Below are 15,822 nucleotides of genomic sequence, written 5' to 3'. Positions count from 1 at the left end.
AGGGCGAGGAGGATAGCCCAATCGCGAAGTGGGAAGAAGGGGGGTGTCAACGGGTGGCTCCTGCGGACGCGGAACGAGACACGTCGCCGGCTCCCGCGGCACGGCAAATTGGCGGGGAATTTAGCTATCTGCCACTCTCACCGGGGCTGAGATCACGTGCAGTCACACGTGTAGTTTTAGCTGTCCATTTTGATGATCAATTGCTCACAATCATCCTTACAGCAAAACTATTTATAGTAAAATATGCTACAGTTTATTACTACATTATTATAAACAGTATTCGCGTCGATTTTATTTGTCCGATCTCTATCGATAGCACCAACTGCATAAGTTACGATCATAGTATTAACTTAGCTAATCTGGACCACTCTCACGGACACCAACCCTTCAAATCACTCTTTCAGGTTTGCTCCTATAAATAAATTTATTACCATCATAAAGAGATGATTTTTTTTACCTATTTATTATTTTTATCTACGTTACACGACACACGAGCATATCTACGTGACATCCCTCGTGGAATCCACTTGCTAGGTTCATCTTCCTTCTCCAGACAAGGGGAACTGGAGATAGTTTTCATGATATAGCCAAGGTGAACTGCGGACAAGCGTCATCCTCAAGAACGTCGACATCTTCCACCTTCGTATTGCTTGCCACGGATGGTCACGCGCTAAAGCTGGCTCCGTAACCAGGAGCGGCGGAGCGTGCAGCGGCGATGCGTGTGTACGCGGGAGGCGAGGATGGCACAGCTCCACCCTGACACGCCCCACGCAGCAATGGAGAGGGCATTATTCCTTGAGATCCATGTAAAACCGATAAACAATCATGTGTAGAGCATAGTATCCATAGATAGTGGCATTGACCTCTTGCATCATCCTTATCTCCCTGTTGCCATGTAAAATTGATCTACGTGATCACAATCTAGACGACTTTCGTGACGACGAACCGATGCTTTCCAAGCAAAGCAATAAAGAATTTCCCTCTTTCGTAGAGGAAAACGGTCGTTTTTCAGTGCAAAACGGTAAAGATAAACTGCACCTCGGATCGACCGAAGAACAGCTAAAATTCCTAGCTATGGAGAAAGCAACAGAAAATATAACTAAAGAAAGTAGTAGATTGATAATCTGTTCGGGGTGTCCCCAATTTAACTCATACCCTCATATATATGGGGTCTAGCCTAAACACAAAAACATAGTAGATATATCCGTACACAACTAGGACTTGATCCTCAAATAACTGCCACAATACATTTATCTCTAAACTGACTCTAACAAATTAACTATAGAACAATCCACCGTGAATCCGAGTCATCTTTTATCTGGCTCTGCATGCAACCTTGTTTGATCCACCGGGCAAAAGCGAATCTCTCAGCTAGCCAAGCAAATGACTACTGAACAACTCACCGCTGTGCAAGTCTCCCGTCGTTGATTTTTACCGGTCTTGATGGTTGTACCCATGCTAGCAAAAGCAGCAGTAATAAAGCATTTCATAGGGTGTAGGAACCACTGCACATGCATGTCTTCACGCCACCAACTCTAGCCCAAGCCAAATCAACTACTACACCACCCGATGCATGCACACCTTGACTTCATTGGACCTCAATACCAAAATCCTGCACCACAAACTAATTAATCTATCAAGCACACCACTGCAACAAAGACATCTGAATAATTTGGCCTACTCAAATGAAAATATATATTAGCCAAATTATACCACAAACACTCCCGTTGGCACGCGTGCCGTCAACGCGCTCTCCTTCTCGTGCGCCTCGTGCGACGTTGCCCTCAACCGCGACCTTGTGTTTGGTGCCACTGATTGCAATAAAAACAGAGTAAGTGGAGATCCTTTAGTCATGCAGTCAGGTTAGCATGTCAAACCTCGACACCTACAAGTAGAAAAGGTGAAAATCAGAATAGCATAAAAGCCGAGTAAACAAGGGTACATGTGTCTTCATTCATGTAAAGATAAATCGTCTACGAGCCATGCAAGCAGGCAAAGCTATCAGGGCATTCCCAACCCAATGGTTAGATGATGTCCATAGCATTAAATAAGTTGTCACATAAGATAAAAAATGATGTGACAAGTCAATAAATGAGGAAAGAGAACGAAACCATGTCTTGCATAAGACATGGTTTCTACACAATATCCAAGATATCATGTGAGATAAATAGCATTAAATTTAAGTGTAGAATAGTGGTGTTTGTATTAAAAGAGTAGTGTCTAGTACTAGTTTCTTGATAATAAAAAGTTTATAGAAACCATATCTAGTGTTATGGATTGAAAATGCCCTTATGAAGCATAAAAATAGTTTACTTCACTAGTGAACACTAGAGGATGAAGTCAATCCCCAGTCCCCCTTGGCTAGTATGCCTATGTGTTGTGCCAAGTAGGCAAAAGTGACAAATAATTAATAAACTCTCTTTCTGATGGCAGACTTATAGTACATAAATATATGTCTTATATTTATTTTGTTTTTTAAACTATGCACCTTAGAAGGTATGATCAGAGTTTCCTTTACCACGCAGGCCATCCGTGCCTCGGACGGCGGACGCGCGGTTACCGCGGACGCCACTGAAACTGGGATAAATTTGAATCCAATAAATTTGAATCCAATAAATTTGAATTTAAATCTATGTCGTAACCGTGTAGTTTCTTGTGGTAACCGCGACTTGTACAATCTGAAACGTGTAAAATGCAAAATAATTTACAAATCTTTAAAAAGGAAAAATAGGAAAATATTATGTAGCTATATTTGAGACATTGAGGACATGTATTAGGTAAAAAAAGAAAATTTTGGTATAACACCAAATAATTCACATCACTAACAAGTAACAATAATTTTGTTTTAACTTTGTGTCTCAACTATACCTACTACCAATTATTACAAACAACATTTTATGTATGGACTAACATACACATATAATTTCCTCCATACATATTTTCCCTATATCTAATATTGTATATTTATATTTGAACATTATGTACAACATGTCCCTATTGTATATTAATAATGACTCAACGATAAAATATTCTTAACCATTTGCTTACGAAATATTATTTGCAATAGGCTACAATCAAACAAAATTTGTTCACAGCCATCATACTAAACACAAACCCGTTGTTTTTATCGACAAACCTCGCCAGAGTCCACGGTTACCGCACATATATTACACCCGACAAAAACAGAGAAAGAAGATTACCTCGTAAAGTCGCACCGGATGAGCCGCCAAAGCGCGGTTCTCACTGCCGGAACCGCTCGCGGCCTTCTAATGAATAGTGCTATTTTTCACTTTTTCCTTGCATTTCTCGGTTACGATTTTTAATTATGTTGGAAAAATCACATTTTTTATTAATTTCTTTGATAAAACTATATTGTATATCAACCTCTATGAGATATATTTTTTCGGTTAAATTCCCTTAAATTTAAAGTTGAAACCGCTACCACGCCTCGGTGGAGGGTCGGCGCGATACCGAAACCTGGGTATGATAGTCGAAGCTTATCAAATCTTGCCATAAATTGTCAAATATTATGACCGGAGCCTGTGTTTAATTTGGACTGTAATTGTGTTAAACTTTAGTGACAATTTAGGTGTAATTGGACTTGTTTAAAATTGTCGATAATTTTACACGCGTGAAACACAAGAAGACAACAGTACAGCAACACGAGGCCGCGACAAACCATATTGCTCCATCTCCTATTTTATACGTTCTACGCGCTCTGCGCCTCGAGAAAGGCGTTGAACTCGGCCCTCGCCCTCGCCAGCCGCGGCGTCACGCACGGCGACGTCGGGCACGACGCCGCCATCGCCGTCGAGAACCTCACGTGCCGCTGCGACGACGTCGACGGCCTCGCCGACTCCTGCCGCGACGACGCCGACTTCTTGAGGATGCCACGCGGCTCGCCGTGGTCGAACACGAACGCCATCTTCACCGGCGCCTCCGTGTCGTCGGCGCAGCTGCTCTTGCAGGCCACCTCCTGCGCGAAGTAGTCCTCCTCGTGCGCCGCCGGCGCAGGCGCCACCGGCAGCGGCGGGCTCCACGAGCCACACTCGAACCTCTCCAGCGACGCCAGCCGCGAGACGCTGCTCCGCCGCTGCCTCGCGCCGCCCGACTGCTGCCTCCGCATGCTCGATACCACCACCGCCGCCGCCGCGGCGGAAGACGCGGGCTTCTTCTTGGAGAAGCCCGGGATGAACATGCACAGCGAGCCGCAGTTGAAGCTGTCGTCCTCCACGATCGCCTTGGGGTCGGCGTCGTCGTCGTCGTCGTCGTGCGGCACCATGGACCTCCCCTCGGCACGGGACGCGCTCCGCGACAGCGCGGGGGCAACGTAGTGCGCGAGGGCGACGGAGTGCTGCCGTGCGAGGGCTTTCAGCGCCGCCGTGGGGCTGGGTGTCCCCGCGGCGGCGGCGGCGGGGGGATCTTCCCTTTTCTCGGCGGCCCCGTGAACCGGGGAGGAAGCCGCCGAGCACGGGAGGCTGGCGCCGACGAAGGTGGGCCGCCGGATTGGCGGCAGCAGCGGCGACGACCGCGCCACCAGCTCCGTGAACACCGACGGCGCGGACAGCGGCGAGTCCTCGTCGGCCACCATGCCCAGGTGCCGCAGCGACACAGGATCCACCGGAATCTGCCTCTCCTTGTCCATGGCGCCCACCATTACGCCGCCCCTAGCCACGACATCGACGTCACCGCTGACCTTCACCGGTGCGCGTGCGCCCAACTCCTCCGCCGGCGCTGGAGCTTCGCCGACGGCGAGCTCCGATTCTTCCTCGCGTGGCTGCACCTGCATGGCGGGCATGATCGTGTGCGCTACGTGGTGCGTGCTGCTGCTGCATGAAGTGGTCGAGCGGGTGGCGCTTTAAAAGAAAAAGAAAGAAATGGGGTTTTGACTTTGGGTGGAGCAGTAGTGGAGAGCATGAAGGTTGAACAGGCGTCGGATTGGTGGTGTCTTAGTGGCTAAACATATTTCATTTGTATTTGTATTTGTTTTTTTTTTTTTGTTTTTTTGGTCCTGCCCGCATGCATAGAACTACGGCTAGCCACAAAATTCTAAATATTCGTCAGCTAAATAATGTATGAACAGTAGCAGGGCATCAGCGTATATATGGTAGAGGAGGGCATGTAGGATTTTTTTTTTTTAGATGTAGTGGTGGTAAAGGTATAAACACATTACCGTTTGATAGAGAAGTAGTGACAAGAAAGAAGGTTACATCTACCAATATAATTAGATTGTTAATTATATAAATTGGTAGGTAAGATAAAACAGACATGCTAATATAAGAGTTGTTTGTACACCATTTATGTATGATACAAGCATGTATGATACCTTTTTTAGTTTCAAATAATTTTCACTGTTTATTATTCTACTTTGATTGCTCGTCTTTCTTCAAGAAAATCACGGATGCCTGAATTATGATGTATTAGTAACGTGTGATGTGTCATAAATCAAAAGTACGAGTAACTTTCACTGATCATAATTAAATTGCTTAAAGGTATGAATAGTTAAAGTTAAAACACTAATGAACGCATGATCAACAACAATAAATAAGCCCCCCTTTGAAATAGAGGATGTCAAACGATTTCTGGATGATTCAATTTTTCTTAGGAATTTATCCTTTAGATCCCTTTGATTCGTAGGGAGATGATGAGAAACTTTCTATAGAAGGCCATTCCTTTGTCCAATTACAAAGGAAAATAAGCAAGAGGTGAGGCCTCTTGTAAACTTTGATTTAGTTCAACTTTTTCTGTGATATAATTAAAGAGAAAGAGCACTTCACGTTTCCTGTATTTTCAGTTATTGTAATATTAGAAAAAAACTAGTAATATGCCCATGCAAATGGGCTCATACAATTGGGGATGGGCTTCACAAGCCCATGCAACTGAGATGGAGAGTGTGGATAGACCATTGAATTTTTCTTAACCAACTTTTTTCTGATTTTTGTAGAGAAACTTTTATCTGTTTTTTTTCCAGGGAAGCCACAATGTGGTAAAGGACTAAAGGGGAGGAGTGGAGGACGATTGTGTTTTTAAGTAGTTATTATAAGTTAAGGTGTACTACTTTAGTTCCTGTGTTATTCCATTTCCAATTTGCTCGTTCTGTTCCCATATTATAAGACTTACTAACTCGATCTAAATTCATCCATCAATCAATGTGTGTGTGTATATATATAGATTCATTATTGGACGTATAAATTTAGACAATACTATAAAATTTTACATCGCGGAGAAACATGAGCACGTGTTTTTCTTGTCCTGTGTTTCTAAGGGGCATAAACGAGGACGGCACGAGTATGAAAAGCGTTACAGATTAGAGAAAATCTAACAAATGACATTGACAAACACTTAATTCTAAAAAATGTCATTGACGAATGTGAGTTCTAAGAAATACCATTGCACAAACGAATTTGTCTGAGAAATGCCATCTTGGACAGAACCCTAACGGCGATGGCATTTCTCAGACAAATTCGTTTGTACAATGGCTTTCTTAGAACTTGTATTCTTCAATGACATTTCTTAGACTTAGACGTATGTCAATGACATTTTTTAGATTTTCTCGACAAGTTATCAGTTGTTCACTCAGGCTCACGCCCTAGGCCCATCTGTCAATGTGGAGTTGCGGGCCTTCGGTGAACATCCTGGGCCACGTGTCCACCTCAGCCTTCGGACTTTTAGATGCGTCTTATTTTAGAATTTTTTGAATATTTAATTTTATTATTAATAATTGACAATTTTAATTTTATATTTCAAAAATTCACAGAACTAACCTTCTACCGCTCTCTAGGAGGGCGGAATGCTGACGTGGCAAACGGCCACCTAGCCCGGAGGGACGATTGGCAACAGCAGCTCGGCCCATTTTGCATTTAGCCCCTTTCCACCCTCTGTAAGGGCGGCAAGGGGGTAAATGCAAAATGTCCATGGACGTTCGGAAACTTTTCACAATTAAACTGGGGATTTGACCTCTTGGTCTCATAGATAGAAGATGAGGACCTTGACCACCGGTAGCATGTGTGATTATATGATTACATGCGTTATACATATATGTATCAAACCGTATTTTAATTGTGAAAAGGTCCTGGACGTCCACGGACATTTTGCATTTACCCCCTTGCCGCCCTTACAGATGGTGGAAAGGGGCTAAATGCAAAATGGATCGACCCGCTGTTGCCGGTCGTCCCTCCCGGCCGGATGGCCGTTTGCCACGTCAGCATCCGCCCTCGTAGAGGACAGCAGGAGGTTAGTTCTGTGAATTTTTTAAATACAAAATTAAATTTATAAATTATTTAATAAATAAAATTCAAAATTCAAAAAATTCTCTTATTTTAGGGTTGATTATTAATATTGGTGATCTCCAAAACTAGGTTTGGATCAAAGGACTTACACGGAAGCTAAAGAAACTACAACTTCTGGCCTCTTACACTAGCACTAGCAATACACCCGTGCTTATGATAGGGTGTTATAATATTTTAATTTTAATTTTGTTAGCTAAATTAATTTTCTCAAAATATGTCTAATTGCATCTTAACTCAATTCAAATCATATATCAAACATACACATGCTAACATACGGTGATATTTAATAATAAAATTAAAGGATTGAAATAAAGTTTATATTTAAGACATTACACAATTTTATCTACCCATAGTCATATTCAACCAAATAAATTTCATTGTCATATGTGTACCATCCAACATGCTATTAAGACATATCTCATCAGTCCTTAATAATTAGGACCTATCTTCTAATTCATGTAAAATAAAATATTACAAATACCACCATGTGAAAAATATCTCTCACTATTTAATATTGTCAACTCGAACGTACATATAAATATTACATTATATATACATATGTATATATATATATATATATACATATACATATATATACATAAATGATACAACATTTAATCTATATCCGACTTATTTTTATTTAACGCCATTGATTTAGGGGTCTAAGATTGACCATTCGTGTTGATATATATACATATAAAAATGATTTATTTATTAATTTGATTCAGTAGTAAATGAACTATAAAAAATCCATATCCGGTCTTTTTATGACACATTGAATTTTGAATCTACATTTGATCAGGATTTAATGCGTTAAATTTGACGTAGGGAGGATGGATGAAAAGTGCACGTGATTTTAGGAGCCGATAAACGAAAGGAGAGTTTCACGTGATGTAGGCGTGACTTGGGAAACTCATAAAAGGAAGGATGGTTGATTGAACGTGAACCCTTCGGTTTGAAGCAGATGATATCAGCCGTTGGATTTGTCAAATGAGTAACTCCTGTTGGTGCATCGTAGGGTAGATGCACACAAATCTTTTTATGGACAACAGTAATTAACTTCTAGAGTGAAGTGCACCAGCGGTCACTAAACTTATGTGCATATGTCATCAACGTCTTTAAACTCTCAAAATGTATTTTTAGGTCCCCGAACTTATCCGGGGGTGTCATATAGGTCCAAACGGGCTCCAACCCGCTCCATCCGCTGACGTGGCATGCCACGGTGGCGCCTACGAGAAGGGAGAGAAAAGAATAAGAAGAGATACTGACATGTGGGACCCATATGACACCACCAATATGTAGGCGCCACCGTGGCATGCCACGTCAGCGGATGGAGCGGGTCGGAGTCTGTTTGGACCTATATGACACCTCCGGACAAGTTCGGGGACCCAAAAATGCACTTTGAAAGTTCAGAAACCTAGATGACACATACACATAAGTTTAGAAACCGCTGGTGCACTTCACTCTAACTTCTATTGCACCTACGACTTCAGCAACGGTAGAATCAAGTCAGCGTAGCTCGTCAACTTCATGAAGCGATACAACTAATGTCAAAGCAACAACGCAGCTAATAATCGATCAATAAAAAAAAAAGAACTATCTACTTAGCAAAAGTTGTGTAAAGATGAATCAAGTTACTAGAATACCAACAAGTATGGCTTAGAAAACTAACAAACATGATCTAGCAAATCCCTGAGAAAATCTAGGCTTGTTTGCAGAAGTGCAATGGATTTTGCCCGCGATTGACTCCGTATACAGGGTTCATGCATGGAATTGCAGAGTCAACTAGCATATTAAACCTGAAAGATCTCAAACCTGAGATTTTACTCGTTCCAGTATGTGAGACGGTAACACCATCACCACGATTCAAGGCGGCTAAACTGACCCAAAGACTGAATCTCAATGATTAGAAGATTAACATCGTCATCCTTTTTATATGGAAGTAAAACAGGATTGACAAATAGGGCTAATGTATAGTTCACAGGTCAACCATCATGATGATGAGTTTTGAAGGATACTAGACAAACTAATTTAGCTAAATCACATGGGAATAGTGAAATGTACTTGGACAGGGCTTTACATATACCTCCAAACAAAGCAAAGCTTCCTTCATATTCAAACCACATCATGTTCAAAAATCAGGAATAAGAAATTCCAAACATTCATATCAGGCTATCACCAATCTAGGCCATTATAAATACCTATCTTGCTGTAGTTGTAGCACATCAACTTGAGAAGAGTAACACATCTGGTTAAGCAGCTATACTTCAGTGTTTCACGAAATGGAAATCCCAGTCATAAAGATGGATGAGCTGCATGTCGAGAAGAGGCCAGAGATGCTTTCACTACTCCATGATGCCTGTGCACAATGGGGTTTCTTTTGGGTAAGCTAAAGATATAAGATTGTTGCCTTCATAAAAGAATTTCTTTCTACCACAACTAATCTAGGTTTCTTTTGTGTGCTAGCTTGAGAACCATGGGGTCAATGAGGAACTCATGAACAAAATCAAGCGGTTGGTGAACAAACACTACGAGCAAAACATGGAGAAGAGGTTTTATGATTCTGAGATGGCAAAGAACCTGGGACCTGATAATGTTGCCTCAAATGTTGATTGGGAGTGCAGTTTTATGTATCGTCATCAGCCAAAATCAAACATTTATGATATTCCCGAGCTGGTCCGGTGAGTTACATCTGTAAACTGCAATTATACATATTAGTTATTAACAGTAGTCAACTCCAGTAAATGTCAAAACTTAGAGATCAGAAGTTTCAAGGCATTCTAATAAGATTCAATGAATCATGCAGTACCACGTTCCCTGAATACGCTGAAGAATTAATCAAGTTGGCTGAGCAGCTAGCAGAAGTTATGAGTGAGAATCTTGGGCTTGACAAGGATTACTTGAAGAAGGCATTCTCTAAGCCTTCTGTAGGAATAAAGGTGGCCAAGTATCCCAGGTGCAGTAATCCAGAACTTGTGATGGGCCTCCGGGGACACACCGATGCTGGAGGAATCATACTTCTACTTCAAGATGACTTGGTCCCTGGTTTGGAGTTCTTGAAAGATGGTAAATGGATGCCAATACCACCAACACAAGCTAATAGAATTTTTGTAAACCTTGGAGATCAGATTGAAGTGATGAGCAATGGAATATATAAGAGCATTTGCCATCAGGTAGTACCCAATAGGAATGGGAGCCGTCTATCTATTGCAACATTCTACAATCCAGGTCCAGATGCTATAGTCTTCCCAGCTCCAAAGCTTACGTATCCTAGCCAATACCGATTCAAAGACTACCTTGATTTCTATTCGACTACAAAGTTCACTGACAAGGTATCAAGGTTCCAAAATACAAAGATGATATTCAAGTGACTGACATGTCAAAAGCCACTATCTGTACGGTGTACCTCCCAATAGAAAAAGTCAAGTTGTCCTCATAAAAAAATATTAGTTGTATTGTCAAGACTTTATTTTTTAGTGGAGGGATAAAGTTCTTGCTTTACATGTATCTGTTGTAACTTATAAGTTGCTATCAAAAATCGTATGTACGGATTTGCTTTTCTGAGTCTGAAAAAAACAGCATAAGATATGTGGCAAAGAACAATTACAGGTGATAAAAATGATGTGGTCATTCTATGTTAGTACGACCATTGAAGCATATGACTTTATTATCTTACTTTGATCGTGTCACTTGACTTATCATATGCCACATGTGAAATGTGACTTCAAAACAGTTACACAGAAAGGAACCAATGACTATGAAGCATGTTCATATAAGAACCATCCCACTGTCAACTGATTCATTCAAGAGCAAAGAAGTGCATGATCTGGGGATTAGGAAGACAGGACCGGTGGCTCCAGGTAATTTTCGCTGGGTGGTCCTATTACACGCTCCAAAATTTCATAACGCCAAGAACTCAATATACATGTGCAAAATTTGCTGAAAATGTAAGATAAATATAGCAATAATATCTCATAACATTACAAAATCCACTAGAATAACATTTTGAGTATAAAACTTGCAAAAATATAACATAATAGTTACATTAGGCTATGCTTATGAAGTGGATTTGGACCGGATTTAGGAATGAGCGTCCTTCTAGGCCAAAATAGAGGGTGGTCCAGGGACCACCTGGACCACCCCCTAGAACTGCCAAGACAGGTATGTGCTTATGGCCAAGAGTTATAGGATAACATAGAATGGTGCTTGGGCTGGGGCTGAACTTTCCCACACTTACCTTAGGCGAACTGACGAACTGAAGCTCGTGTTTGCTTGTGTTTAGGTCATAATTACATCTTGATGGACCAAACTTTCTCCTGGCCCACCTGTCATACACCCTTTTCTTTGCACAGATATGTCACGCCAAACAAGTAGTCCACCAGAAAAGGTGTAACATGCCACACATTAACAAGGTGTGGATATCAACCAAAAAGCGCTTTTCCAGAAATCCTCCACTGATACAAAAACTATGCACATATGATAGCTTGATTGTCTAATGTAATGTTAAGAGCCACAATTCTTTGGTTAGGAGTAACTAGTAAAAACAATCATGGTCTAAATTCAGTTAAGGTCAACAGGCCTCTTTATTCTATTTAGTCCCTGTTTGAATGGATCAGGATCTCAACCCCATCCACAAGGAAGTCGAACTACTTGATGAATCCTAGTGACCTAGCCGGTATAAACAAGGCCTCCACATGATACTTTGAAGGTCATGACAGATTTATTGCATTTGACAGGTATATTGCAGATTTGTACTCTTAAATGTGGGTAAAAATTTAAAAAAATCTACTGTACTTCAATTCATATAGGAATAATTCTCATATGGTTTCTTACAAAAGAAAAAAGCTTATCTATTTTCACGATCTAAGTAACAATCCTTTCATAAAATCACATGCCTTAGATAATCCAAATGGAAAAGTAGACTCACCAGCTGTGCACTTTGAAGTTTTTAAGGGCACATTTCAATTTGCAGTTCGCAGTTTTGCTAATATAGCTTTAGTCAGGAAAGTATCCGTTTTCTCAGCAGCTCCCTCTAGCAGAACTCTGTGAATTTTAGACTCACGCCAACATTTCGAGATGAAGCAAAGAAGAAAGTTACCAAATTTCAGTGATTTCGAGAACTTGGATGCCATCTCATCCATCACAGACACTAGATTTTCCATGGTGCTTGGTGTCAAGCATATATCTTGATTCAGTATGCTGTACAACAGAGCAAAGAGGGATTCCGTCCAGACCAAATTACTACCAATGTTTTCCTGGTGCTCAGGCATACAAATTGGTATCCGTTCCTTCTCATCCCCTGAAAGCAACCTATGGCAGAAGGCAGTGACATGCAATGGATGCATGCCATCCTTGACAATTCGTGTGACCACATCGCACTGAGGAACAGTAAGCCCTTCTTTTCTGAGAACTAGTGGGAAGAGGACAGCCTCCAATGCAGCAGCTGGGTGGCGTTTGCAGAGATCTAGTGCAGCAGCAAGAAGAACTGAGGAAACAGGTCTTTGAAGGTTTAGTAACTTTGGCAAGAAAAGAGAACACAGCATAAGAGCTGGCTCTTTTCCACGCATTCCATCTCCGTCAAGCACTAAACTGGAAAGCAGAACCCTCACGGTATCATCATCGGCTTTCCATGGCTGAACTATGCTAAGGACAGCCTCAGCATTCCCGGACTCGACACAGAGCTGCTGCAAATCTTTTGCCGCACGCTGGGCTACCAAAATTGATTCTGCCATCAAAATCTCCTTCTGTAGAGCCAGAGCCCTGTGCAAGGACTGAGTCCCAAGAGAAGGAGCCGAGAGCGATGGAACACACTCAGCCTCCTGCATCTCTGAATCCTCTTCTTTCTCCAACACTAAAGACTCCAAGCCAACCTTATCAAAACCATCCCCACCACTTGAGACATTGCTCGCATTGACGCTGCGCCACTCAAGAGGTAGCCATGGAAGAGAAGGGCGTGTCCTCGCCGCCGCTTCTTTAAGCCACGGCGGAGGCTCGTGGAACTCATCAAGAGAATCCCCGGGGGCATCAACGCCGCCTCCCTGGGACAACCCGTCGAGCAGGTGGCGGGCGCCGCGGCGGGCCCAGAAGTCGTGCCTCCCAGATGGCGCGGAGAGGACGCGTGTAGCGAGCGAACGCACGAGAGCGGGGTCAAGGAGGCTAACGGAGGAGGCGAGGAACGAGAGCGCCTGCGACTGCACGAACGGCGGCAGGGTCTGGAAGAGGACGGCGGGGGGGTCGGAAGCCGGGAGCGTGGGAACCGGGGAGAGAAGGAGGCGGAGGAGAGCGGCGGCTGTAGGAGGCGAGCTGGGGCACTGCACGTCGCCGGAGGAGGAGGAGGAGAAGGCGGCGGCGTTGGGGGCCGGAGAGGCGAGGAGGTAGCGGAACAGCGGCAGCCATTGCTCCATTGTTGGTGGCTTCTCGGCGGTCGCGCGGGAGCGGGGAAGTTTGGCGGTTTCCCGCGTTTTTATTTCGAGACCAAACAAAGGGAAATTGTTAAAGAAAAAAAAGGATAAAATGTCACCCATACGCCATAGCTTGATATTCCCAATAAGACAAATTGTTGTAAATACCTTGGGCTAATTCAACTAGGTTTAAAATTCCAAAAAAAAAATAGATAAGGGTCTCACATTCTGGACGGAAGTTTATTTTGAGCCGGCTCCAACCCCGTTCCTCCACATGTGCGGCGCCGCTGCTATGTACTCCTTTGCTGCCAGCGCTCTTGCTCACGTCCTCCATGTTGCCTCGTGGTGATGATCTGATACGATCAATATCATTTAGTATATAATTTTGTTTTGCAGTCGCTTGTTAAAATTGTCCTCCGTGGCCATTGCTAGCTACGTGTTCTCGAGGTGATTGTTCGGTTTTTTTCTAAAAAAAATCAAATGATTTATTTCCAAATGAAATAATTTGTGAATAAAACTTATATATATATTTTTATAATCTAAAAGCTAAGTCTGTAAAATAAATATAATAAAAAAAGTTTTAAAATCAGCTCCAAATTTAAGGTTATTTGTTTGGTAAGCTAAATACTATCAAGAGACTTTTTTAAACGAATTTTATGAGTTTAGGGGTACATATTTTTTAAGGGACGAAAAACAAACCCATCTTCTTACATTCGGTGGCCTTTTTTCTTAATATCCTGACCATCGATTTGGATAGGCCGGGGGTTTCTCTTCGTTTTCCTAGCCCATCCACTGAGATGGACCGCGATTTGGCATGCTTATCCATCCAGTAGGCCCATGAGCCACCGTATCAACTGGGCCCCCACAGAGACATTGCTGTCCAGTCGAGCCGATTCCTGGCCCATGAACAGTAACACCGTTTGTTTAGGACAGAGAAGCAGCAGTCTAAATTTGGGTTAATCTGAAGTTGTAAACTGTTCATCCGTTTGGACCTATATCGTCAGTTCTGTTACACAACAGTAGAACAGTTACTGTATTTAGCGGTAGCACGCATTGTGTATGTGTGTGCACGTTAATACGAAGATATGTGCTGCCTCAGGTTAAATAAAACGAAACAAAACAACAAATGCGACGGAACGAAACGGCAGTCGGACAGTGCGAGCTGGAGCGAACATGACCTGCTATAGCTTCTACAGTATCTCACGAACGGCTCCAAACTAAATAGTCAAGTGTCACATTTTTTTTCCTTGATGGTTATAAGCCAAAATTGAATTTTCAACCTTAAATTTAGGGTTAAGTTTAGATTTTTTTTCTCCGCATTTTATATTTCAGGCTTTACCTCTAAATCATTAAGAATATGTATATACAAATTTTTACTCGCAAATTATTTTTTATTTATAAATATGTCGTTTGACTTTTTCGTGAGTCATCCAACCAATCATCCTCTAACCTAACGAACCGATCGGGAATTATCATCGTCGATCATCCATCAAACAGTTCTCTTAACTGTACACAATTGGTCATGCATGATTAATAAAAGGAGGGGCAGGCATTCATTTGAGAAGAAAGCAATCGCACAAAGAGCTAGCGCAGCAACCACGCCAACCAGAAAACCTCCCCCTTTTTCCACTGTTGTCACCAACCGCCAGAATTATTGACATGGATTGGATGCCTGGGCCTGCACGCGCCATGGCTGCATAGATTGGTCAGTAGCGTGTGCTGCGTTCATCGAACAAACCTCACCTCCTAATTGCAAGCAGGGCCATGCATCAATGCACGCGACGGCACACACCAATGCATTCATGCGATATGCAAGCTGCAAAGATTGACATGGTTGTTGGCTGAAGAAAGTCCGAAAGGAACTGGTCACCAACTGATCACTGTCTTTGCTGGTTCGTCGCATAAACTTGTTGGTTATTACTACTCCATTCCGTCATTTTCTTGACAGTTGCAGTCAAGCAAGGGAGCTGATCAATCATAATACACTCATACTGGCTGTGAGCAGTGGCAGTTTCCTCATTGCTCTTCGTTTTCTTTTGGGCCGTACGTCCAGCTGTTTTGCTCTCGTAGTACTGACTTGCCAACTAACAGAAAGAAGCAAGGAAAGGTCTCCTTTTTGTTTTTGGCACCCC

General features: G+C 42.5%; 3 protein-coding genes and 1 non-coding gene across 4 annotated transcripts; 1 reads left to right on the top strand and 3 right to left on the bottom strand.

The window, feature by feature from the left end:
- Positions 1-3,709: 3,709 nt before the first annotated feature.
- Positions 3,710-4,798, bottom strand: LOC107304360. The gene is made up of 2 exons (XM_040524814.1): positions 4,722-4,798; positions 3,710-4,691 (listed from the first exon to the last, which is right to left on the bottom strand). Exons 1-2 carry the CDS (start codon positions 4,796-4,798, stop codon positions 3,710-3,712), a joined length of 1,059 nt encoding a protein of 352 aa, XP_040380748.1.
- Positions 4,799-9,568: 4,770 nt separating this feature from the next.
- Positions 9,569-13,978, bottom strand: LOC102702476. Its single transcript, XR_001550578.1, has 3 exons — positions 13,916-13,978; positions 9,877-9,988; positions 9,569-9,648 (listed from the first exon to the last, which is right to left on the bottom strand). It is a non-coding gene; the product is annotated as an uncharacterized LOC102702476 (transcript).
- LOC102702762 (1-aminocyclopropane-1-carboxylate oxidase 1) lies at positions 9,572-10,819 on the top strand. The gene is made up of 3 exons (XM_006656119.3): positions 9,572-9,673; positions 9,756-9,970; positions 10,096-10,819. The coding sequence occupies exons 1-3, from the start codon at positions 9,572-9,574 to the stop codon at positions 10,658-10,660; spliced, it is 882 nt and encodes a 293-aa protein (XP_006656182.1). The 3' UTR covers positions 10,661-10,819.
- On the bottom strand, positions 12,090-13,753 carry LOC121053196. Its single transcript, XM_040525422.1, has one exon. It carries the CDS (start codon positions 13,691-13,693, stop codon positions 12,251-12,253), a length of 1,443 nt encoding a protein of 480 aa, XP_040381356.1. The 5' UTR covers positions 13,694-13,753; the 3' UTR covers positions 12,090-12,250.
- Positions 13,979-15,822: the final 1,844 nt, after the last annotated feature.

Source organism: Oryza brachyantha, chromosome 6, assembly GCF_000231095.2.
Source record: "Oryza brachyantha chromosome 6, ObraRS2, whole genome shotgun sequence".
Lineage (NCBI taxonomy): Eukaryota > Viridiplantae > Streptophyta > Magnoliopsida > Poales > Poaceae > Oryza > Oryza brachyantha.
Note: the sequence above shows the minus strand (reverse complement) of the source record. Positions and strands in the feature narration are given on the sequence as shown.